We start from the raw sequence: 25,329 nt of genomic DNA, 5'->3' as shown, positions 1-25,329 counted from the left end.
TCTTAGCAAGTATTTTCTTCTATTTTATGTAGAACTCTTTTAGGCATAGCTTACCCCTCTAACCCCCCGCATTTCTATAAATGAAGATACTAAGCCACGGGTCTGGGAAGACTTGGGTGTTCTGTTAATACTGTGCTTGTGGCTGTATAAATTCTTGGTTCTTATGTATCCTTTATGTTTACAAGCTTCCATTTTACTTAAGGTGATGAATGTCTGAAGCTTACTTTTAAATTACGTGGCTGTATGGAGCAGCCATATTGAAAATAAAACCTTATTTTCTGTGAAATTTTGCCCTTTTTGTAAAATACAGTCCAAATTTTAAAGAAACTAGAGGAATTGCTTTGCCCTTTTTGTAAAATACAGGCACAATTTTAAAGAAACTAGAGGGATTTAGTATTTCATGAGGATGTTTCTGTCAGTGTAAGCATATATATTGCATAATTTAGCTTATACATTTAAATTAAGAATTTATTAACAAAAAGGGAGCACAGAAGTAACAAAGTTACGCTTTAGGTAGTGTTGAGTTGTACAGTTTATAGTTTATTTATAGTCAATGGAGGGAATGCTGTGTTTAATTTTGGATTTATTGGCTTTCTCAAAATTTACACTTGGATTACTTCCTGGGTGTGTTGGCTTCTACAGTAAAACCTGTTCTTGCTTGTTTTATCCATGCTCACTCTCTGGTTAGCTCTTTCCTATCCAGAAGCAGTCTGCCTAGATCTTTATCCTACCTGAGCTAGTGAGTGGAGAAGAAATCTGGAAAAACCCAAACTTAATTTTTATTTACCTTTTTGTAGAGGCTTGTGCGTATGTAAGCAATCTTATTATGTTTTATGATCTCTAACTCTTCGCTTGCAGCCGTTTTGGAGACTCCCAAGCCATGTTTTGTTACCTGCAAAGGCAGAGAAGCTTTAATGTTTTTTGCCATATCTAAACTATAAAAATAGTTCATTAATAGTACAGCAGTACTTCAGAGTCATTTATCTGCAAATGGGAAGATGTATATTTGTGTCTTATCTTAATTAGTGCAAATTTCTTTTCTCAAAGGTGAGTTAAGTGAATTAAAATGATTCAGTAATGGAGATAGAGATGCAAATAATCTTGTCCTCCCAAGACAAATGGCCATAACTTTTAGATTCTTCTGTTTAAAATGGCCCTTAATTTACAGTCATCATGTCAGTGACTAAGGAATGAGTATCCCCTTTTAATAACTGAGTCTTTTCAAACTAAGTGAGCTTGTACAACTGTTGATGTGACTTGAATTTGGCTTTTCCTTTCTAGTTTAGGAAAGAGGGCAACTGTTAAAATAACCTATCTGGACACTATTTCAGTTGCATAAGTCTCTTCCACACCCTTGCCTGTTTTTTGTGGAGAATGCCAAACGTTGTTGGCTAGTGCTCCACAAGAGCTTCCTGTAATTTGAAAATCCAGAGTGGCATTAGCATGAGCTCTCTACCAGCCAGTTGAGCAAGTACCATAATCTACATGTTAAAACAGTAATAACTGTTCCTGCTCCTTTTGGCTTCTTGTACCTTCTTGTCAACAATGAAACAAATGCTTAGTGGAATGGAATAATTGCATGTAGACCACTAGTGCATACCTCTTTCTGATCAATAGTAGTCAAACAGTGGTTCTCTTACAACAGTAGTTTGGTTTATCTAAGTTCTAGGCTTCCTTCCAGGTCCTTTTAATAAGACTATTGTGAATGAATTATCAAAATGTATCCTACCTGCTTATCTTGGAAATCAGGTTGAATGGGCAGTCACTTACATGGGCAGTCACTTACTTACTTCAACGTAGCTCTGAAGGGATGAGAAGAGTATGTTGTGGGAAGCACAAGTACCCAGGGATTTTCTAAGAATAGAGAAGATGTTGGTTCAGTCCTGTACATCTCCTTAGTCCTTCAAAAGAAATGTTTCTCATGCCAGCTTTTTTTTTTTTGGCTTTTCTAATGAGTTGGTGGCTGACTACCTGAGCTGTTTTCTTGAACATGCAGAACAAGAGGAGAAGGAAAGAGGAAAAATATAATTGGTCAGCAAAATTTAGATTGCACCTTTTTAAAATTGGTAGCAATCTATTGAATTTTGGCAACTGTGATCTAGTCTGAGACCTTTTTCCACAGAAGTCTTAAGCTGAATTGTATTGTAAAGCAAATCTTAAACTGCACAAGAAAAATGATTACTGAGTTGAACATCCAAATTGTTGTAACAGCACTTGGAGGTGGGGACCAAAACCCAAATGTGGGTAGCATTGTGAAAAGTTCTTTATGTTTTGAGGTTTTAATGATTTTAAGTGGTATTTAAAAAAGCGTGTTGTCACATGTCTTAAGCAGTTTCTTGGGTTTCTTTTCTTTTGTTGTCTGTCACGTTATGATGAGAGACCTGTTAAAAATGACTTATCTCCTTTGAAAATATTTAAAGCCTGTAAGCTTCCCTTTTTTAGCTTTTATATTGCCCGTCATATAAAAAAAATGCTAGTTCATACACTCAGGGTTATGTTAACCTTGCAGTTAGGGGATGGTGCTTAAGATCCAAGCTCTGTACAGATACTTATCTTGAGCAGTTTTCAAAAATTAACCTGCATGTCCTAGGGTCTTATTCCATACTTGTTGCAGAGGTATTGGAGCATGAGTGACAAATTCATATATCTATGTTCCTTTGTGAGACTTGCAGCATAACTTTTAGTTTGCTTATGGTTGAATCAAGATGCTTTACTCAAACCTGCAGTTATTCACCATCCCGTTGTCTTCCTGGATGCTCGCATAGCCATTGATCTCATTCTCCTGCTCCTTCATGTACTCACTGGCATTTGCATCCAGCAAGTTCACATGACATTAACTGTTTCTGTATGTAGCTGAGTCTCACTTCTTCTTTTTTGTTTTCTTCCTTTTGTTCCTTTTGTCTCTTTGGCATGGACACACGACTTTCATCAGACAAAGGCGATGACAGAAATGCAGGGGAGTCTGCTGGAATCGAATGAGGTACTGACCCTTTACGTATGTGATTAGTGATAACTTGCATTTAATGTAATCTCATTAATTGGGTAATTCTTGAATGAAGATCTTTATATTTCATATATAAATATCAATAAAATATAAAGATCTCGATCAGATGCCCTACTTCATTCTATATATAATGAAGTAGAGCATCTGAGTAGATGCCTGCTGGAGCTCTTCTGTCTATGCCTCTTGTCTAGCTGTGTATCATGTATGACTACTTCATAAAATAGTATATTTGTTTCCCAGATGATTAAGTTTAAAGCTGTTCTCACCATAACTGCTTGCTTCCATAAATTGCTCCCCTCTTATTTCATATCTCGTCTTATACCTTGGGGCCCATCTACTTTAGCTAGTCCATAAAGTTCTGTTTCACAATCTTCAAGACCATTTTTGCTATGATACCTACATGAAATCATCAACTGATAATGACTAGTCAGCAAACTTCTGAATATTGTTGATGCTTTATAAACTATTCCTGTAAGAGTGAACAAACTGTTTAGAATAATCAGCCTTTGTGTGTCATATTGTACAATAATTATATATTGTTTGTCTCTTCCCTTTCCCTTCAGCTTTCATTTTATTCCTTCTGTACGATTTAAGTTTTTTCAGAATAGGAGCGCAGTATCTTTTTGCCTGCTTTCATAGATCAAGGACAATGAGACTTAGATATTTAGAGTTTTTAAGTACTACCACAGTTAAATAAATAGGATTACTTTTTCATGGGTATCTGTAGTTGCTCAAGTTGTAATGGTGTATTGTTTGCTGCTGTGAGAAATTCAGGGCATATTTGGTGTGAAATGAACAAACATTTGATTCTTATTTTTAGCTAAAAGAGAAGATTCTCCTTGAGATTAAACTATTATAATATAATACGCTGATAATTGTCACAATAAAGGCAGAGTTTTTAATTCTTGATTTATTATAGTTTATAGTCATTTAAGTATAGATGAGGTATGCAGAACAGGCACGTCTTTTTTTTTTTTTTTTTTTTTTTTTTCCTTCTCTCTGTTCTGTCTCTGCATTTTTAATGTCTAGTAACTTTTATGTACATAGCGGGTGTATATGTTTTATATACAGATGATTCCCATTAATACCTCTAACCTTACTGACTTCTGTACTAGGAGCTAGGGTTTCCTAAACATTTTATCAAATTCCAAATACCTAAAGTATCTGGAGCCTTCTGGAACTTTAACTTGGAAATAAATTCCTAGTGTGTTTTTTCAATTGGTAGGGTCCTGTTATATTTTTCAGTTCATATGCCAGTTGGTTCTGTATTTAAGCATGATGTAGGAGCTGCTTGTTGCTATTATAATGGCAGTATAGTTTGCATAACCTAATAAAGTATCTTTTTGTGGGTGGTCCAGCACAGTCAGTCTTCCTTGCCTTGGGGGTTATGAAATGGAGAAGGCATAAAGGGACTGTGCAAACAAATTTTAAAGTCAAGTACTAAATACGTGGAAAAGAATAACTGCTAGGAATTGACAAGGACGCTAGAAAATTACTTGCTTGTCTTTTAAATGAAATGTACTTTCTCACAGTGTGCTGCTGAATTCAGCTGGGGGGGTGTATCTGAGCCCCTCACCTGGGGAGGGGGGGGTGCTCTAGTTCACCTACCCCACCCTTCAGCACCAGCTGAGGAGCCCCAAGAACAAGCTCCCCGTGCTGCTTTCCCGCCTCTCCCCCTTCTGAAAACAACAGCACTGGCCGAGAGCCCTGGCTGTTATGGGAATCTGGCTGCAGGCTCCCAGCTGGCAGCTAGGTTCACTGTTGGTTCCAGTGGGAAGGGGAACTTCTGTTTGGTCTGGGGTCTCAGAACGCTTTGCAGAAACGGTTCTGAGTTACAGCTGGGAGCTGTACTTCTATCTGCACCCTCGCTTTATCCTGGCAGAAACTACCCTTATCGTATTTCCTCACTTACATCACATAGTACAACTTCCAGCAGCTTTTGTGGGTGGGGAGGGGAGTGCCCTGTTGCATGTGAGAAAATACAATATTTGATTCAGACCTTAAATCCTCTTATTCCTAGGATTAAATAGTGTTCAGTTTAAACTTGGTTCAGAGAATGTTAACATTGCTGTATATTAGCTTGTATGTTGCAGAATTTCTGCAGTCTTTAAAAGTTGTGGTATTTTTCACTAGGAAAAGAAACTCTTGGTTTCTTGATCTTTGGGTTGAATCCATACCATACTTAGTATTTCCATTTAAGCAGGTACTGTAAGTGTGTGTTAGTAAGAATTATTCTGAATAGTGGTGGGGGGGTTTTTTTTAAGTATTATTTTTTTTAAATTATTACTTGATTATGAATAGCTTCATTTTTGAATTCAGGCTCATGCTGAAGACTCTGTAATTGATCATCACTTCCGTAAACCAGCAAATGATATCACATCCCAGCTGGAGATCAATTTTGGAGACCTTGGTCGCCCCGGACGTGGTGGCAGAGGTGGTAGAGGTGGCCGGGGACGTGGTGGAAGGTCCAATCGTGGAAGCAGAACTGACAAGGTAAATGATTATTTACAAAGGACACGTTTTCTGTAGCAGGACAGTTTGGAACTCTTAAATACTTTGAGGTTGGATTAATAATCAAGCTTTTCAAGAGAACTCTGCCTTTTTTTGAAATTGTTATCATATGAGTGGTACTATCTTCAGAGTGTGTTTATTAGCCAGTCTCTTTCTTTTTGTTTTCTCCCTGGAGAGGGTGGGGGGAGTCAGTTTACCAAGTAACAAACCATTCTTAAGTGTTTGTAGGATACAAATACTGTATAGTTTTTATCCCCTTAAAGTTTCAAGTACAAAGCGTTCCAGCTAGGACTCTGGAGTGCTTTAGTATCTTTTTCTTTTTTGTTCATAATTTAATGTATCATAATCTGTCTTTGGCAGTTGCACAGAATGCCTAGAAATAAGTTCTCATCTCTAGTTTAAGTAGTTTTATGCTGTCCCTTTTGTAAAGGAATGGGCTCCCAGTTTATGGTTGTACTCCCTGTGTTAGACTCAGATATCTAGAAGACGGACATTTTTCTTGTCAAAATATGTTAAAGTTTAGAGGCCATAAATTGAGACTTTCGCATGCTCACCTAAAAGTACTACTAAAGTTACCTCCTGATAGTTCTGTTAAAGGCTTTCAGATATGCAGCTATTTTGTGTTGACTCTGTGTGTTTTCTTCCAGTTGGTTAAGGAGTTTGACGTGATCCATGCACCCAGCCAGGTTGGTGATCTCTACTAAATAGCATTTATTTTCCCTTTGCATAGGGCTATCAGACGAAGGTAGGGTGGGAGTATGTATGTATTTGGGGGCATTTTTTCAATGGATTGGGTTTTAATAGTTTCTGTGTTTTAGTTTTGGTAGAGTGCAAGTACGGGAGGGACAGAGGTCTTTGTTATAGTAGTGTTTGGCACCTAACTGCTATACTGTAACTCCTTTTTGAGTGCAAGAGCCAGGAGCTCTGATGAGGCTTTTCCTGCCTCTCCTGTATTTGTGTGTTGGGATTTCTGCTGTTTCTGTTGGTTTGGAGTTCCTTAATTGTTAGCAGTTACATTTCTAATTCTTTGAATGTTAGGTTCCATATTGCTGAATAAGTGATTGGAGTGCTACAAATGGACCTTTTTTCCTTTTTTGGTTATAGTCATAAAGAGGTAGGGCTAGAAGGGGCCTTGAGAGAGAGGTCTTTTAAAACAGCCCCGTCCATACCTGAAGCGGGATCATCCCTATCCAGACCATCCTATACAAATCCATTGTCTAACCTCAGTAAAATTAATGTGGTCAACCCTGACACAACACAAGACCTACCCCAACCTGCCACGTGTAAAGCAGGGGGACCTAGGAGGCCCACATCCTTCTTTTATAAGGGTTAATATATAGGGGTGCACCAGTAGAGATTTTGAGGGGCCAGTACCGATAGAGCATTTTTAAGGAGGCATATTGGCTGATACCAATCCAATTTCCGATACAGTTATGTACTGTTGGTAAGTTGCTTGTGGTGGAAGGGGAGGGGGGAGAGAAGAGGCACGGGGAGGTGCAGCTCAATACCCCTCACAGTGAGGGAGGGGGCACCTGCTACTGCTTGTAACATGGGGGTGGGCAGCTGCAGCTGGGGCTCTGCCAGGCTTTTCTCAGTGGGGGCTGGGCTTGGGGAAGGGGGCTGCAGCCACCTCAAATTTCACTGTTGCCCTGCTCCCAGTGCAGCCCCAGTTCAATAATCCTCCTCCATCCATAGTGTGAATAATCCTCCTCCATCCATAGTGTGGAGGAAAAGTTGGGGATGTGACAGGTGTGCGGCGGCACTGGAATCAGGGCCATGGTGAAATGTGGCTGCAGCCTCTTCCATAGCCCCACCCCAAACCCAGTCCCCACCAAGAAGAGCCCAGCTCCAGCCTGCAGCTGCAGCCCATCCACCCCACCCCATGCAGATCCGGGGGCACAAGCCTTCTTCTGTGCCCTTCTGGGGTGCAAGTAGCGGCAGGAGCCTTCTTCCCCAAGTTGTGGCTCCATTCCCAACTGGGCAGTGCGTGCCTGCCCTCCTCCCTCACTGTGGGGCATTAATCTGCACCCCCTCCCTCCACACCTCCCCCTTCTACCACATCAGGCTTACTAGCTGCACACAGCTCTTCACACGCTGCTAGGTTTTGCTCCTCGCTGCCTGCTTGCAGTGCTGTGGCTGCGCACGCGCACACAAGCATTTATTGGCTGCATCAGGCTGATTTCTGATGCAGCCAACTTTCTTTATATTGATAACTGATCCAATATTGAACTGATACATTGGTGCACCTCTGTTATGTGCACGCAGCCACCGCACACAGAGGCATGGCCCTCTTCCTGGGAATATGTATATTGACTCCCAAGAAGACAGCCATGCCTCCTACAGAGTGGATACCAGTCTGACCATGGGGTAAAACTTTTGTTTCTGACCCCAACTATGTCTTGGGAACATTGGCCCTCACCAGCCTTGGCTGCAACCAGCAATCCATGCCTCTGCTTAGGCCAAAAAATACTGCTGACACATGTAGAGGGGGGGAGGGAGAGAGTGCGTAGGGAATTTCCTCCCAATCCCACGCAGCAACCAGCAAAGCCCAGAAGCGTGAAAAATATCCATAGTAGAAGGTAGGCGTAGCTACACGTAGATCGTTCCTGACCAATGGCTGTCCAGCCTCTGCTTGAGTGGCTCCAGTGATGGTCAGTTCTCATTGTCCTAACTGGGTGCATCTATATGTGCACTTCACTGCAGTTTACTGCAGCTCTGCAGTAAAATGTCACAATTTACAGTGGAGTACTTGCGTGCATTGAAATGCACATGTGGATGATGCGGGGCTGGCTGGGGCATGGGGGTGCTAAAGTGCGGGGGCTGCCTGCTGCCTACCCCTGCACTTTAGCACCTCTCATGTCCCAGCTAGCCCCTCTGCCACCTGATGCCCAGAGCCCTGGGCTGACCCCCAAATATGACAGTTGGTGTCAGAGTTCATTGTTCTACCTTAATTGCATATGTAATTCACCCACCGTGAAGAAGCTTTTCCTGCTATCCAGTGTAAGCCTCCTTTGCTGCAACTTTAAAACCTTTGGTCCATGTCCTACTCTACAACTAGAGACAAGGGGTTTTTTTCTTCTTTTTATAGCAGCCCTGCAAGTATTTGAACATTGCTTCCATGTCTGTCCTTGCCTTCCCCCCTGTTGAACATGCCTAGCTCCTTCAGCCTCCTAGTGTGATTTGCCTTCCAAGGCTTTTTATCATTTTGGTGTATGACCACTCCTTTTTGCATGTATTATTGTGTGTACACGTGGACACACACCCACGTGCAGTCGAGATTATTCGGAAGCCCTTTCATTCCAGACTGCCATTGTATTACTACTCGGGCACAGTAACTAAGGTTTTATAGAGTTTTGTTAAAGATATGCTTGACTTATATCTTGTTGGTTCAGTGCATCTTTAAGTTTAGTGTATATTAGCTGTGAATCTGTTTGATCTTCAACTAGAGTTCAACCAAATTATTTTACAAGCAAGGAACTAACAGTTTTTTCTGCACACCCCCCTTCCCCAAGAGGTACAAGTGCTATGAAAGCTGGCAGATGCATTAAAGGGTGTGACCATGGTTGGTACATGTCTAAAATGGATCACTTAAATCACTAGAATAGCATTAGTAAAATGTTAGTGTGGGAAAACTCCAAATAGACTACCAGCGTGATTTATCATGGGGAAAACGTTCTTAAAACATTTCAGCTATCTCTTTGTCTGTATCGACTAGTCAGTTTTACTTTAAGGAGTCGGTTAGCAAGTAGGCACGGTTCTTGACACAGTTTCTAGCAAAAAAAAAAGAAAAAGATGAAAATTATAAAGACTCCAAACTTTGCCTCTCCAGGTAACTTCTGTACTGTTTTTCTTTCAGTCAAGTGCTTCTGCTCCTGATGTAGATGACCCAGAGGCTTTCCCAGCTTTGTCCTAAACTGGATGTCATAAGCCAACCCTGACCCATCACTGGGCCCTCCTCTACGAGGCTTGCATGCTTAAGGATCCTAAACAACTAAGAAATTTAAAAAAAGGGGACTGTCATTCATGCCATTCACACCTAAAGACTGAATTTTATCTGTTTTGAAAATGAACTTCTCTTGCTACACAGAAGCAACAATATGGTAGTCAGTTTTGTATTTAGAAATGTAATGGTAGCAGGGATGTTTTCATAATTTTTTCAGAGATTATGCATTCTTCATGGATACTTTTTTGTATTGCTGCTTGAAAATATGCGTTTCCAAACTTGAAATATAGGTGTGAACAGTGTGTACCAGTTAAGCTTTCACTTCATTTGTGTTTTTTAATTCAGGATTTTAGACATTTTCCCTGATCTACAAACTGGTTTTTAAATATTGCACACTTTGTTTCCTTTAATATCTGCTTAGCAGATTTTTATCAGTCCATGGTTACTTGGGATATGTAAACCTTAATTTGGCAAATTGTTAGTACTGTGTAGAATACTAACGTCTGGTATATTTTAATTTCATTTTAATACTTAATTTCAAACTTGGAAAAAAGTCATTTTTTCATCTGTTTGGTAGTTTGTGTATGCAAAACCCTTACTCAAAATGGATATCAAATACTTGAAAAATATTCCAAGCACATTGGTTCAGTCAAATAACTTTGTATTGATCCAGCAGTGATGTGTGGATAATTGGCCTTAAACAATTTTTAAAATGATATATCCCACCTTTCACTCTACCTTCTTTAGCTGTATTTCCTCCCTTCAGCAGTTTTAGATGTTTTGCTGGTAAAAGTTGGTCTGAATACTTAATATTCCTTAAGCATCCTGGAGACAGGAATAACTTTTCCTGTTCCACAGGGTTGGGAAAGGGGAATGGGCAGGGCATAGATTTCTAGTAGTCTACTTATTTTACATCTAGCAGTGCAGTGGATTTTATAAATGCATCAGTTTTTGGTGTATTTGTAACACTATTCCATTAGCTGCAGTCCTTGTTCTGAAGAAACCAAAGGGCACTGCTTTGTTGGGATGGAGAAATATTTGACTCATGAAAGTCCTAAGCTTCAAAAGGTGACACCTGCAGTCTGCATGGGGTAATAACCAAAAACACGTGTTCTCCATCTCATTCTGGATTTTTTGCTCTAGTGTTTCACCTTTTGGTCTCTGATTGCTAGCTGACGAATGAATGTTTTTCATGGTGCGATTGTAAGAAGCTTCACTTACACCTGTAAAATTTCTCATAGGTTAACTTTAAACCCTGTGAACAGGAACGTTACCACTTCCAAAAACACAAGGAGTTGAGAGAGTGACTCATAAAAATAATTTCTTAGGGTTTATTTTTTGGCTGCAGCATATTCTAGGAGACTAGAAACAGGATTCTCATTTTATTTAATGTTACACTCTAAGCAGCTTATTACACATTTGTAGTTTCTTAACTAGGTAGATAGAAAACAGATGGTAATGCCCTATTTTTTTAAAGCTGTACAGGACATGCAAAAAGTATTGGAGACCTTTGAATATGAAAATGGCAAACTCCTTAATTGTGATGTTTAGTTGGCTTGCTTTATCTGAAATGTTTTCTACAAAAACTTCGTGTTGATGTAAACCAGTGTTAATATTGGACTAGAGACACTTCATGCACTCGCCTATCGGTTTTAAAAACAGTGGGCTGAGAGAGGAGGCGGCAAGTTTTCAAATGAAATGGTAACATTTCTGGCGCCTGGTTCAGTTCTCTTGACACTAAGTTATGTCTTATGTAGGAGCCTGGCATTAGGCTGTTCTCGTGCCTGGCACCAAGTAGTAAATTATCAGAAATTTTGCTTCCCTGTCCCTTTTATCATGGCACATTTCCCGCCAGAGGTACGGTGAAGGCTTCTGAGATCTGTTGGGAGCACATTTTGATTATGCAGCCACATAGATACCTTCATCTTGGTCCATGCTGACTGAAAAACTTTCTGTTCTATAGCTCCCTCCTTTTACACAAACGCACTGCTGTTTCCAGACAAACCATGCTACTCCTACATTTAGTCCAGCATTTTAGGGTCCCAATAGTGTGATGTGACTTCGTCGTAGACGTTAGTGTTTCCATTTCTCCCACACTAGAATATAGAGCAATATCTTGCATAGTATCACACTTCCCATGTTTTCAAGACAGCCTGTACTTAAAATTGGTCCATCTGTTGTTCTGATGGATGTAAACTTGCCTCTTTCAGTCCATTTGTGTCAAGAACTAAAACTGTGAACATCTCTCTAATATTGGTGGGTGTTAACTGAAATAAAGGTTTATTTTCATGCTCTTTTTAAAAAATGTCATGAAAACATCTTAGCATGAATCCATTTAGATGAAAGCGCCTCTTTTAGTATCTGTCCCAAATGCTCTAAATCCTTTGGTGGTGGTGGTGGTGATGCTCTGGCACTCCCACTGCTATCAATGGACTTTGTGTTGAAAAAATGGCTTCTTCCCTTGAATAGTTCCAGTATTTCCTATTAGTGAGTTTTAGCTTCAGTAATTTCCTGTCCTTTTACTTGCTGTTTGTGCCAGACAGAGGACTAGATCTTATATCTGAAAACATTTTTAAAAAGGGTGGGTTAAGACAGAAAAAGTTGCATCTTTAGTGTTGGAGGCACATGAGCAGAAGCAGATGACTTGAATTGGTTATAAATATAATTATTTAAAGATTTGTGCATGAAAGTTCATCTTCAATCTTTTTGACACTGCTCCTGATAGGAAAACAGAGAGAAATAAATGCAAGTGTTGGCCTTATGGGAAAGAATGAGACCTATTCCAAGGAAAATTAAAGAAAAAGAAATCTGTGTGGATATATGGTGTTTGCACCTGTTAATTTCAAAGATCACTATAAATACTGTCTTATAATACCTTTTGCCCATTGAGATTATTTGCATACCCATACTTTTTGACTAAATACATTCAGGATATGTGCTCAAAGCTGATACGTCAGCATTTGCTAACATTTTATGTTGAAATGATTAAAAGAACAGTGTCGCGATTGGAGCAGCTACGTTTTGATCTGCCCTACCATTCAGGTAAATAATTTCCTTCCTGAGTCTGTTTAATATGTACTGCCTGATTTCTCCTGGCCCTGATGAGAGGTGGTAGCCTTGCTGGTTTCTGCATTAAAGATGGCAGGCAGTACTCCTGCTATTGCAATTAAGATGGGGAACAGAGTTCTGATTTCTTCCGAATTGTTTTTTTTCCACAGTATGGAGTTAAATATTTAGAGCTCTTAAGTCTGGGTCAGTTTGGGGTGGATAACACGAGTCACAACAAGCTTGAATAAGACATAAGCAATTTTCAGATGGAAGGAGCTAGTAAAACGCATAGCAGCAAAGAAGAAGATACATTAATTGCTTAATTGATTTATTTTTTAATTTCATTTTTTATGATTGACTTTAGAATTAACTGTATTGAGTGCAGTGATACCTAACCCAGGTTGCTAATGCTAGATGCACTGACAACTAAAATGGCTTTTTTTAGATTGTTGCTCTCAAATGCCAGGAGTTGCCTAGTGTGCTTGTGTGTGGCTGTCATCTGGTGCTGATTCGGCTGGGATGTGCCTAGCCAGCATTGTGTAGACTTGTTGGCTATATGATGTTCCATGCAGCCCATGGAAACAGATCTTGGATGTCTGGGCCACTGTTTGCAACAACTTCCTTTTTAACTTCTAAACAAATCAATGGACCCACAGGACTGAAGGATGCTTGCATGAGTTACTTATCAGTATGGCCTAGAACCAGTGCAGTAAATTACTAGGGTGGGCAAACAGTATCCTTAGGGATGGTTGTTATTTCCCTGACCCCTTGAATTCATGGTTGTTCGTGCATCATTCAGTATAATTTACAATTCCCTAATGCCTCACCAGTGATCTGGCTGGCTACAGCTTCATAAAGTCTATATAACAAAGGTTTAAATCCATTAACTTTGAAGTGTTTTATCTTGTTTTGATGCAAATGTCAGTGACTAACAGGGGCATGGCCATGTCGTGATTTGGAGATTTTCATTCTTCTCTAACCTTCCAGTTCCACGTGCTGTAAAGTAGCAGAGACCTCCCAGTTCATGTCACTAAGGCCATGGTTTTGATACTTACTGCTCCTTTAATGTAGGCTGAATGCTAGGCCTGCAAGAGCTTGTTATGGTTCAGGTACATCAAACTATCGCTGGAGTTTGTAGCATATCATAATGTGCTCTTTTTTTCTTTTAGCTCCATGGGCGTATAGGAAAGCTGTGGCTGCTGTTGTGGTTTTTTGTTCTGTTGGTCACATTTTCAGTTGCTGCACTCTCACTTGTATCCTCTGCAGGCTGAAAACACAGCGAGTTTGCAGATGTTCAGTACCTTTTGAAACACCATCTGGCCTGAGTTCTGAAATAGACCTATCCTCTTAAATGTGAGATTTGGGGCCTCAGCATTTAATCTCTATATGCTTAACTCTTCTATTTTCTGTAAGACATAGCTCTGCAAGACAGCAAAACATAACTGTCCATTTCCTGAAATGCATTCACTATTGGCAGGTTTCTCTTTAACATCTCAGGTTTGCTGTAAAATATGGAACATGCTGGATCTACACCATTGCTTTTGTGAACAGTTCAACATAAGGCCACTCCTTGTTGAATATAATAAAGTACATTCTGTGCAAATTGATCAATGTACAAATTGGGTAAAATAAGTTTGGTCCTGAGTATCCTGGATCATGGTTACTGTGTGTGTTATGAGGTTAAGGTGATTTTGTTCTTGCTGATGCTAGTACTCTTTCCAATGATTTCAGTCTTTAATAAGGTGGGAGTGTGTGTTTGATATGGGACTAGTTGAAGTACTGAACTAAATTTACAGAGTTAATGGGAGCAGTATATTAAATGACAAGTGCACTTCATAAATCGCATTGCTTGCTGAAGTGTGAAATTTACCTTGCACGCAGAATAGCGAGTAACAATAGGTGTCACTATTCCTCAGCGATAATAATAAAAAAAATTGTTCTTAGGTCAGGCTCATCAAATCGAGAAGAAAATCTTAAGAGGATCGGACAGTGAGAATTGCTGCACCTTGAGAAACTATTAAGTGAACCTTGAATTGTTTTGCGACTTGCCTACGATATTTGTACTAGAAAGCGTATTTGCAGAGAGAAGTGAATTGCCACAATGGGATAGTGCTATAAAATCTATTTATTCCTATCTTTTTATTCCTATGCCACCTAACATTTTGCTGCAAAAAGATGTCCTGATCTGTGACAGGCCCTCTGGTAACGTACAAAGTTCCAGCATTCGAATAGCTTTGTTCTTGGGGGGGAGCATCATCAGGAACAGTGCAGAAGTGACTGGTATTCTTTCATAGTGTAACTTTCTGTTTTGACGGGGGGGGGGGGGTGTTCTTACTTGTACAAGCTTTTCCTTTGGAATTCTGTTTGCTGTTGCACTTTTCAGTAGCTCGGACTGTCATTGTAATAGCATAATGAATCCTGGAAAAAACATCATGTACCTGTACCTGAAATGTTCGTAGTTGCATTTCCTCAATCTCTGTGGTGTGGCCAGTTTCTACTGCAGGGGCTGTGTAAATTAGTAATGTGAAATGCTTTGGCAGTAAAGGTAAGTAACATCCGTTGTCAGGATCTCAGCACACTTGACAGCACTTGTAGTGCAAGGAAATACTCCTCACAGTCAATGCTGATGTGTGTGGAAAGCAGAGGATCTTTCTGCAGTGAAAGTGAGGTAAAGTTTGGTGCTTTCTCTACTGCTGAGGTAGACTTCTAAGCTTAATGATTTGATTGGTTGGGCTTCTGGCCAATCAGAACAGTGACTTATTTTTGCCCTTAGTTCTACCTCAAGGGCCTTTGCTTTTGTACTGAACAGTTGCAGAGGTTCTGACTCAAATTTACTCTCCTACTCTGCCACACTTCCTTTTACTCTGAACAACTGCCTTTGCAACAAAACTTCCATTTTTTTACAGCCCTAAATTTAAAGGCAATCAAATGCTTAATCACCAAATGACTTGGTAACAGCTTTACTCTTGCCCAGCAAGGACAGGTGACTTGCTTTTGCTTCAGAGACAGATGCGGAGCTGCATGGTGTGCTTTGGTTGGGCAGTATGTGTTGATCCAGATGTCTTAGTTGGGCTCTCTCCAGAATGCCTCACCCTTTTTTGCCTGGAAAATCCTTCCCCTCCTCCCCCAAAATGGTGGGAGGAGGGAGTGGAATTAATTTCTCAATCTAATTTTGTGGCTAAATGAATTGCCCTATTGCGAGTTGCAGAAAAGTGCAGCACTTCTATTACTAAAATAGATTGGTAGAGTAGATTGAGACTAGATTTGTCACTTGACCAGTTCTTTGTACTGGCTAAAATGAATCTGACCACTCCACTGTGAAGGCAGAGTCTTAGAGTGTAACAAGCAGCTGACACTCCTGGATTTAGCCAAAATGTTAAGAGGAGACCCTTGTTGAGGTGCTTGGCTTGTTTCACTACAGCCTTGTCTTAAGGCGATTTGTACTACTTTACTAAACCAGGCAACCCTATGTGGAAAGTTACTATTGCAAGGCACAGAATTCTAGTGTCGGGGTTTCGGGTTTAATGCTGCTGCTTCTAGTTGGCATTTATGTTAATCTAGATAAGGCTTACAAGCACCAAACCCAGTTTAGTTCAGAAAAAGACTCTGCTGTTCTGTCCTATTGCTGAATGGTGCTGATTGACACCAAAACCTATTTAAAAACAAAACCAGTTTTGCTTTCAAATTTGAGAACTAGGCACTGCCAACCAGGCTATTAAATTTTGCTTCACAAATATGAAGCTACAAAGGAAACTTGGCTGGGGTTACTTTACCTTTTATGCTTGAGACTAAAAATGATACTAAGGAGATGTAGCATGGCCACACTTCCGGTGGCATGAAAGAATTTACATCCATTTCTTTCTGTTGCATTTTATCCTCTGACCAGGAAAGGGTGGTGCTGTTTGAAAGAGATTATCATGCTCTTATTTGCAATCCCCCCATGAACCCTTTTCAGATGTTATCATTTATCCATTTCCATTTTTGGCCTGAAATTTCCTTTTTAAAAGTTTTCAAAATGCACTCGTCTCTAAGAGCTAGTTCAGTAGTTTTCTATTAAATATCATCACAAAATTATCTGAAAGGTGTACGCAGAGCTTGCATGTGTCCATTCCTTTCCTGCCAGTGTAGTGAGTGCAGAGAATGTTCTTCCATAGTGCGCTTTTAAAGGCACTTCGGGTATGTGGCTTCCAAGATCCGTTTATACAAAGTCTGGGGATATAGGATGCAGCTGCGGGCTGGATTCTATGGACTTGAAATTCTTGTCCTGATATTCCCCCCCCCCCCTTTTCCATGTTCGTATGTACTGTCCTCTTTGTCCTCTGCTGTCAAAATACTATAGTTTGATCGCATAAATTTAAGCTGGCACAATGGTATTCTGCTAAAGCTAATCTTGGTTTTATTTGTTGTTTTTGTCACTTGACTGTAGGGAAATTGTGTATGCCATGAAAAATCCACTGGGCTGGCACTTGAGATCTTCAACGCTAAGAGCAGATACAATGTCATCTATCATTTGAATTTTTAAGACAAATTACTATATGGATCCTCTGCGGAACAAGACAATAGCTGCACCTGGAATAAAAAGTACTCCAGGGAAATGAGCAAAGGACAGTTGTCTTGTGGCCTGCAAGTTAATGTAGTTTTTTACTCTGAAAGCAGGGACTACATTTTTATCTCTGGAAAAAAATCTATGGCTTTAATGTAGCACAGTCTCATGTGATTAATGGCATATTCCTTCACTGAAAAGGGAAAACTTGCCTTCTGTAGCATTGCTTTAGGAATACAGATTTACCTACAGGCTCGCTGGGGATGGCTTCATGAAGAAATGAGGAGAAAAGTATTTCAGCAGAAACACTACAGCTTTTTCAATGCTATTCCAATGCAACTAGTCACAAGCCTAATCCACTGATTTGAAGGGTCTGGTTTATCTGCCTTTGAAGGAAAACTGCAATTGTAAATGCTGAGTAAAGAAGGCTGAAGGAATACGCTCAAGGTAAGTTTGAAAATTGGAACCATCTCCAATCTGCAGAGCCTACACTTCAAGAAAATCACAGCTGAATATGCAATTGGAAGCTGAAGTCAGTGATGATGACCAACCTGATTGCTTAGCTACCATGTCTCTAATGGCCCTTAAGCACCTAGGGAAAGCTGGGAGCACAGTGTTCAGGCTTCTGGTACTAGTGAGCAGCATGTAAGGTAACAATGTGCATAAATGTTTTAAACTGTATGGAGAATATCTTAATAAAGGATCAAAATGTTCTTGGCTTTTGCCAGTCCTGGTTTGAGTAATTCTGCTGTGCCCTGCCTCTCTTGGCAACCATCCCCTTGCTCTTTCTAACATCTATTTTCCTATCACTTTGTGTCTCGTGAATTGTATAAGCCTGCTGCAGATGTACAGGCTGCCCTTCTCTCAGCTCCCTGTGTGCGACTGTCATGCTGAACCAGTATGCCACCTTGCTGTTCAACAGCCCATTCCTTCTCCAATTGATTTAAAATCAATTTGTCTTTTAGTTGCCTTTTAAAAGTTAACTGGCCTATCAGAAGCAAATTCTATGGTAGTGTTTGCACTGTTGCTCTGGCCTGGTCCAGCCTCATCTGAACAGGCAGGTGGAGTACTCCTTACACTGGCCTCGGTATTCTAACTGGGAAGATGCGAGGTAAAAGCTCTCTGATCTCAAACGTGAGCCTTTGGATTGATTTGTGCTTGGCTTGCGTCCAGCTCCTGCTCCTGTGATGGTGAAATCTGGTTAATTAGTCCCTGACATAACTGTTCCCTATGCTCTTTATTAGTCACTATGAATCCTTCAAAGTCCCAGTGATTTGCAATATTTTGGCTGTTTCCCCAGCTGTTAAAGCGCAATTAGTAGATTCTGAATATGCAACCTTTATTGCAATGGAACGTGCTTCTGATAATCCATTTAAATGTTACTAGTTTAAGTCCTTCATAACCTGTCAAGACTGGCTGAAGCTTGCAAAGATTTGGATACTCTACAGCTTGTCTTGGTTCAACAAGGCATAGGCGAGTGACTGACAGACTTCCATTTTGCAGAAATCTATTTTGGAGATGAATGGATGCACAGTGCAAAGCCAAAGATCTGGTTATTTTACTTCCTTAGAAGCATGTAGTCATATGTAGTGGGGAAATAGCACGAGGCATCAGTATAATCATGCAATTCTCAAATAAGCCAGTGCGCACGGCTCTGAACAGGAAGAACAGGATAACCCCCAGTTGCCTTTCCTGCTTGGTGCAGGGGGCTGGACCTGGATCTTCCAAGGTCCCTTCTGACAGCCAGTTTGAATCTTCGTAATATTTCTTCGTTAAAAAGGTCAGATCTATCGCGCTATCCCGCCTTCATGGTGCACAAAGTACTCTCAAAGTTGAAAGTGGCTAATTACTGGTAATTAATTTTTTGTTTAGGTATCACTACAACTCCCTCAAAGGCAATGAATTTAATTAGATTTTAATTAGCACTCACTCTCCTGGTGCTTTCTGCTCACTTCTCTGCCTCCCCCCTCTGCCCCACAGGGACATCTACAGTATGGAAAAGGTTTCTATGGCCCCTATTTCTGCTGAAAGGGCTGATCCAAAGAGGATGGTCTGAATTCCCCCTCCCACATGCTGCTGCCATACAGTGGTCCAGAAAGATTTTATGCAAAGCTTAATGCTTTTCCCTGCGAGGCCTTGCATTGGCTGAAGGAATCATTGGAAAAAAATGTTTGTAAACCCGGAAGGAGTCCAGAGGACTCTTAGCAGATTTAAAATAAGCAAAAGAAAGTGTTTTTTGTTTTTTGTTTTTTTCTCATTTTTCACACAGGGTAGGATTAACTTGTAGAACTCATTGGCACAAGGTTTTGGAAAGGCTAATTTTGGCCAAATTTATGCAAGAAATGTCCACCAGAGGGTGTTAAATCTGATAATGGTGTAACCTCCAGCTTAGGACTCGGCCCTTGGAAGCTGTAGGGGAAGAGAGGCAGAGTAGAGATTAGTTTGGCTAGGTCCTGCATAAATACCTTTTTCCCTTAGGGATCCATTCTCTGCCACTGAGGTACAGGTTACTGGGATAGATGGACTTGTGGTATGACACTTTGTGGCATTTATTATGTTCTTTAAGGAGAGCAACAAAAATTATTAGAGGTCTAGTAAACATGACACAAGGAAAGGTGGAAGACCTGGCACTTCAATCTGGAGAAGGAAAGGATGGGAGATAAATCTTCAAATACAAAATGGCTTGTTATATTACTATCCACTTTGTATTGCATATTGTGTATACAGGAGGCAGGGCAAGAGGTAATATTCTTAAATTGTAATGAGGAAAATGTAGGTTGGATATTAAGTAGAACTATCTATGGGGTTGTTAAAGCACCAAAACATATTATCCCTGGAGACTGGGCTGCTGTAAGTGTTTAAGTACAACTCCTACATAGGGTGGTTTAGATATGGGGCAGATTCTGCCTTGAGCCATCTGAAATCCCTTCCAGCTGTATTCTTGCATGATTCTGCTTATTCTTTTGCCATATTATCAATTGTACAAGTACTATTGAACACTAAAGGAATATATCTAAAACAAGTATTACAGGTATAGAGCACAGAACGAGTATTTAAATTACACAGTAGCTTGTGATATATTCCTTTATATCTAGTGACAGACCATCTCACAAATTGGATACAAGGACAAAGGATTATAAAACCAATATTAATGCTAAATGTAAATATTTAATGTAAACTTCACTCTGTTTCTTGGACTGGTAATGCTTGATTAAAACCATCTTGTTGGATTTTTTGGAGTTTCTTTCGTTCTTTCTTACAAATATTTAACCTGGATTGAAAAACAGAAAAAGAACATGATCTAGTGGCAAAAACATTGGTGATTCTGCTTTGGAGCAGAAGTTTCTTTTCCATGAACCCACTTTTAGCCCTTCCCTTTAATGAATAAGGGGAGAACATGAGGGCTGTGTGAGAGGGGGCATCCCTGAGGATGCACCAGTATCCCCTGAACCCTCTCTCCCACCCTCCCCTAACATCCCTTGAGCATCTAGGGCTAGAAGTTCCACCTCTGCTCCTGGTGCTGCTTACCAAGATGTTCCCTCGTCTCCTCTTGGGCAAAGTACAGACACTTGGGGAGGTGAATTGGGTTCAAAATGGCCTCCCAACTTAACTTGGCCCGGTGCTGATCGGAAATCAATCTAAACCAAGCTTCTGTGCACACAATTGCAGAACTAGGTTTAATATAAACCTGAATCAAAGTAGTATCGAACTTACATGATTTAGATCTAGCTAATGCACAGAACTTCTGTATATTTTCCCTGCGCAGCCCCAGGGCTGGGAATACCCAGCCACCAGCCCCTAGTCCTGGGGCTGCACCAGCTCTACAAGCCACTCCAGGTGCTGCTGCTGCCAGAGCTGAGCAAGTAAGTCCTGATGGGAGGGATGGGGGTGTAGGTTTGCTGGGGGAGGGTTGGGGGCTAAAAATAGCCCTTGGCTTCCCCTTGCCCCCAAGCTTCCCTATGGACTTCCATGAGCCCACTGATCCTTCCAGATCCCAGCAACACCCTGCAGATTGCACCTGGCCCCTCATCCCACCTGCAGGTTGCACCTGGCTCCCCCCCCCCCCCAGCTCTTTCCAGGTTGTGCCTGTCCCCTCATCCCCTGGCACATCCCTGATGCTCTGCCAGCCTGCTAGCTCCCCCCATCCCAATTTACCTGATAGTGGGCAGCCATTTGGAACTGATTGAACCTCCCCCTAGCACCCCTGAAGGCTCGCTGGGAGGTATAAGGTAAGGGGCCTGAGACTCGAGGGGATGCAGCACATCTTGGTGTGTGAGGTGGAGGGGGAACGAGAGAAACAAGTTGGCTGGTTTGCAGCCAAAGGCTGCCATACTTACTAGGGACAATAGGAGCCTCAACTACTCACCCATCTTTTTCCAGTTTCCAGGGGTTTTATGTTGGACACTCTCCATGTTCTGGGCTGGGTCTGAGGCAATACAGCATAATGAGCTTGTGATTAGTGAAGCTGACTTGGCAGTTAAGTATGATACTTGTACCTTAAAGTAAGGCGCACACAGCTTCAGATCTGTAGGAACACATCACTGCTCTTGGAGAGTAGGTTCTTGTAAGACTTCAAAACAGCGTTGCAAAGCAAGGCATTAAAGCAATTCTGAAGAAGACCAGAGTTTCTTGATGTTTTTGGATTTAGCACCTCTACATTTAAGTTACATAATTAACTCTAAAAATAACATTATGGTATTTGTGGATCTGACTAAAGTGCACAAAATGAGGCCAGAATCTTAGAGATGCTTTGCCCGCTTACCCTTTCAAAGAATTGCAGTCCACTTTTATTGCATCCAATGTAAGTTTTCCTCCACCAGAAAACACTGGGGTCAGAAGAGAGGTGGTTGGGAAAACGGAGATTGAATTGTATTCAAGTTCACTGTTATCTTTGTTATCTTCCACTGTGGACACTAATACATTTGAAGGCAAATAATTCACTGTGGTGTCTATAAGTGGATTGGGAAGATAATCAGAAATAGTTTGAATCTGTTCCGTTTCTTCTGCAGCTAGTTTTTTGTACAGGTAGGGAAGCTGACACCCATAGTTGTCTCCATCATCTGCTATGCTTGTTGCCAAAGGTTTGCATTCAAAGTTCTTTTTAGCAGAGTTCTGCTTCTCAAAGCTACCAATTTGCCAATCTTGACTTCCATTGCTTTTATCATTAAAGATGAGCTGGTCCTGGAAAGCCAGAGATTCTCTTTTTATAAAGACCTCCTCTACTTCTATAGTTTCAGGCTCCTCAAAACTGCTCAAATTGCTTAGGAATGGTTTGGGATACAAACTTAGTTCATCCTGGGGTGGGGATAAAAAACACACACTGGTATCAATTCAGAGCTCTATCCTCTCAAAATGCAACAAGTCTGCTTCACAACATTCTTTTATAATATAGCTACACCTCAAACTAAGTGTCGGTGTTGTTCTTTCAATGGGAAGCGTGTCCTACAGCCTACCAGGGCAGGAGAGTGATGAAATATCTCCTCACCATAAGTTCATGTTGTTTTCTTTGTATTGGATCACAAACTTGTGCAGCCTAGATAACTGATATAGGGGGTTGTTATTTTAGCATGATATCACAAGGTGACTTACATTCCCAGATGTGAATTTCTTAGCCCATGAAGAGTTAGCTGGATCTGGAATGGCTTTGCTGTACCACTGAGGTACAAAGGTGGAAAGAAGAGAGCATAATCTGTAAAATGAGCACATGCAATTAAAATCAGTCAGGGCCATTCCTGTAAATAAAATGGCTTCAAACTATATTGCTCATATATTTACAATGAAATCTGAAGAATTGCAACATGTAATGTAAGGATACCAAGTAATTGTATTTAATCACTGCAAACTGTCTTGGTATGAACAAGCAGGCTAGCTAGTATCTAGTACAATTAACTTGTAGGAGCCTGGACTAGATTCCATCTAGATATTTGCTTTGATGCTGGTTGCCAGTGTGTTTCCCTTCTGGCAATACCTATGGCTGTTCCTTCACCAGACGGTATCTGTCCACCTACTGTACTTTCAGGACAACAGCAGTCATGGTGTCTTGCTATTTGTTACAGCCCATGAATTCCCCACAAGGCTATAGCAATAAGTCCCTTATTCAGTCTTGTATTGATCAAGACTTCGAACATTTCCCTCTCGGCTACCGCTCTTGCCACTACATCTGTTTACCATGCTGAGGTAACCTTGAAGGGTGCCCAGAAGTCAATCTACAATCCAAATGCTTATCTTCCCAGGAGAGCAGCTGAACAATCTCATTCACAGAACTGTACTCTGCACCACGTGCCAGTGATCTTCAAAGTCCAAAAAACAACTACACTGGGGCATAAGGGAGGGTAGATTATGTCCAGCCATTTCGCACACTGTACACTATTAATCCCTATTGAAAGCTTTTTTAGGGCTGACTAAATTGACAAGCTGGGTTAGCTTTTCATAATTACACATAGATAAGTATAGAAGTATTGCTTTAAAGCTTGTAGGTGAAATAAATGTAAAAGGTATGAGATCTATAGAAATACCTGTCCCACCAACCTGTATTTACTGACAGTTGATACTCTTTTATTTTAGTAAGTTAAATGACAACAATCCTTGTTAACTTTGCTTGGAATAAAATCGGGTCCATGGATTGAAAACACAGTATGGACCTTTCCACCCTATTTTAGAAAAAAAAAATCACTTACGCTTTCTTAATACATGGCACAGAGCACATGCAGACTGAGATGATAATGAAGATACAAATGGAGAAAATAAGAGTCCATTCTGAAGCACCTGTAAAGACAATGAGCTCATTTTGATAACTAGCATAAAAGCAAATTTTCAATATGCTAGCTTGAATGTGTGTCTGGTCATACTGTAATTGATGTTGGACTGGCTCAAAGTAAAGCCCTAAGTTCATTTAAAGGCAAGAATTTGCAAGGACTTACAAAACTCAGGAAAAAACACTTTGAAGGGGTGAGGGAAAAAGTGACTTAGTGTCAGACATTGTTATTCACGTGCTATCCTCTTTTTTCTCAGGCTACTGAAGAGAGGGCTGATGCAGAGCAGATAAACAGCAGTAAATGTGCTAAGCTATGTCTGCTCAACTGTCACCACCCAAACAGCTCAGGATTTTTGCATAAATTCTTTTTTGGGGGGCAGAAAATGCAGTTTCTACAAAATCTAATTTTATCCAGTAAAAGAATGATACTTTAGCTAACATTTTTCCATTTCCTATCTGTGAACCGAAGCAAAAACATCCATTGGTCAAACTGAAGGCAAATGTTTCTTTTCAGGTCAATTCATTAGTCTGTGTCTGCCTGAGTTGCCAGAAGGCCTCTGGACCAGGCTTTCCTCTTGCACCATAGCTCGTGCTGCTCCCACCCCCAATCCCTCCAACCACGAGTTGCAGCACCTTGCAGGAGCCACATAACCACCGTCTATCATGGAAGATGTGGCCAATCTCAATAAAATGTCAAATAATTTGTGTGTCAACATTCTGCTTTTTGAAAAACGTTGATACTAGAACTTTTTGTCTCCATTTGGGATGAAAACATGCCTCAAACTCATGAAATATCCCATGGGATGAGGATTTCGGGGTTTTTTGTGGATGTGTATGCATGCACTCTCACTCATGTGAGAAATTTCTGACCATAGGAAACAAGTGAAATATTTGGGAATTGCAGGATTTCAGATATAACACTACCTTATTCTCAATGGAGTTACGGAAGTAAATGAAGTTTCCCATTGTCAGTGCCATTGGATTCTACTGTATAACTAGCTTAAATACAAGTGGTACTTTGAGGCCAGTGGGAGTATTTGCACTGAATTCTGTGCCAAAACTGCTATTCATTTAATGGGGGCTAAACCCCACTTGCTTACTCACAGAAGAGTTGTACTGCTCTCAAATTGCTATTTTGTCTGTACAATAGATGTCTTGGTGGGAGGACAGGAGTTTGAAGAAAAAGGAATAAGTGGAAAACTTCATAACATATCCAGTTGGAAAGGTAGGAATTAAGGAATAAGAGGGGTGTGTGCAATCCATATTGGAACGGGAAATCGGTGGGGCCAGGGTAAGGTCTCTATTGATTCTTCACACAAAAATATCTTAAATTGAAGCAATTCCTTACTTTCCAGGTAAACCAGTTCTTCGTTTCCTTTAGGACCTTCTCCAGCCAGTGTTGAAGCTGTCATCCATAAGCTATATGTCACACCTTGTTGTAAATTTTTGATATAAAACGAATCTATGGAACTCTCTTGACGAATGCCTGGGGGAAGGACAGAGAAATGAGAAATCACCCAAAGAAT

The 25,329-nt window shown here is 40.6% G+C and overlaps 2 protein-coding genes across 9 annotated transcripts in view; one reads left to right on the top strand and one right to left on the bottom strand.

Annotated features, from left to right (window-relative positions):
* The window catches only part of SERBP1 (SERPINE1 mRNA binding protein 1), a 28,672-nt gene extending 18,912 nt beyond the window's left edge, over positions 1 to 9,760 (top strand). For both annotated transcript variants that reach the window (XM_090049491.1, XM_090049490.1), the window contains exons 7-10: positions 2,933 to 2,980; positions 5,324 to 5,497; positions 6,163 to 6,201; positions 9,372 to 9,760. In XM_090049491.1, the coding sequence (XP_089905617.1) occupies positions 2,933 to 2,980; positions 5,324 to 5,497; positions 6,163 to 6,201; positions 9,372 to 9,428 (318 nt within the window). In that variant the 3' untranslated portion in view covers positions 9,429 to 9,760. The remainder of the gene's footprint in view (positions 1 to 2,932; positions 2,981 to 5,323; positions 5,498 to 6,162; positions 6,202 to 9,371) is intronic.
* A 152-nt stretch (positions 9,761 to 9,912) lies between these two features.
* The window catches only part of IL12RB2 (interleukin 12 receptor subunit beta 2), a 42,795-nt gene continuing 27,378 nt past the window's right edge, over positions 9,913 to 25,329 (bottom strand). For 4 of the 7 annotated variants that reach the window (XM_090049484.1, XM_090049482.1, XM_090049486.1 and 1 more), the window contains 6 exons: positions 25,152 to 25,289; positions 23,727 to 23,814; positions 22,639 to 22,738; positions 21,812 to 22,344; positions 21,416 to 21,658; positions 9,913 to 20,320 (listed from right to left, as the gene is read on the bottom strand). In XM_090049484.1, coding sequence (XP_089905610.1) covers positions 21,622 to 21,658; positions 21,812 to 22,344; positions 22,639 to 22,738; positions 23,727 to 23,814; positions 25,152 to 25,289 — 896 coding nt within the window. In that variant the 3' untranslated portion in view covers positions 9,913 to 20,320; positions 21,416 to 21,621. Of the gene's footprint in view, positions 20,321 to 21,161; positions 22,345 to 22,638; positions 22,739 to 23,726; positions 23,815 to 25,151; positions 25,290 to 25,329 lie in introns of those variants that run through there. The other 3 variants (XM_090049485.1, XM_090049488.1, XM_090049483.1) reach the window with 3 other exon arrangements.

This window comes from Crocodylus siamensis, chromosome 5 (assembly GCF_052110815.1).
Source record: "Crocodylus siamensis isolate JL-2025a chromosome 5, ASM5211081v1, whole genome shotgun sequence".
NCBI classification, from domain to species: Eukaryota; Metazoa; Chordata; order Crocodylia; family Crocodylidae; genus Crocodylus; species Crocodylus siamensis.
Note: the sequence above shows the minus strand (reverse complement) of the source record. Positions and strands in the feature narration are given on the sequence as shown.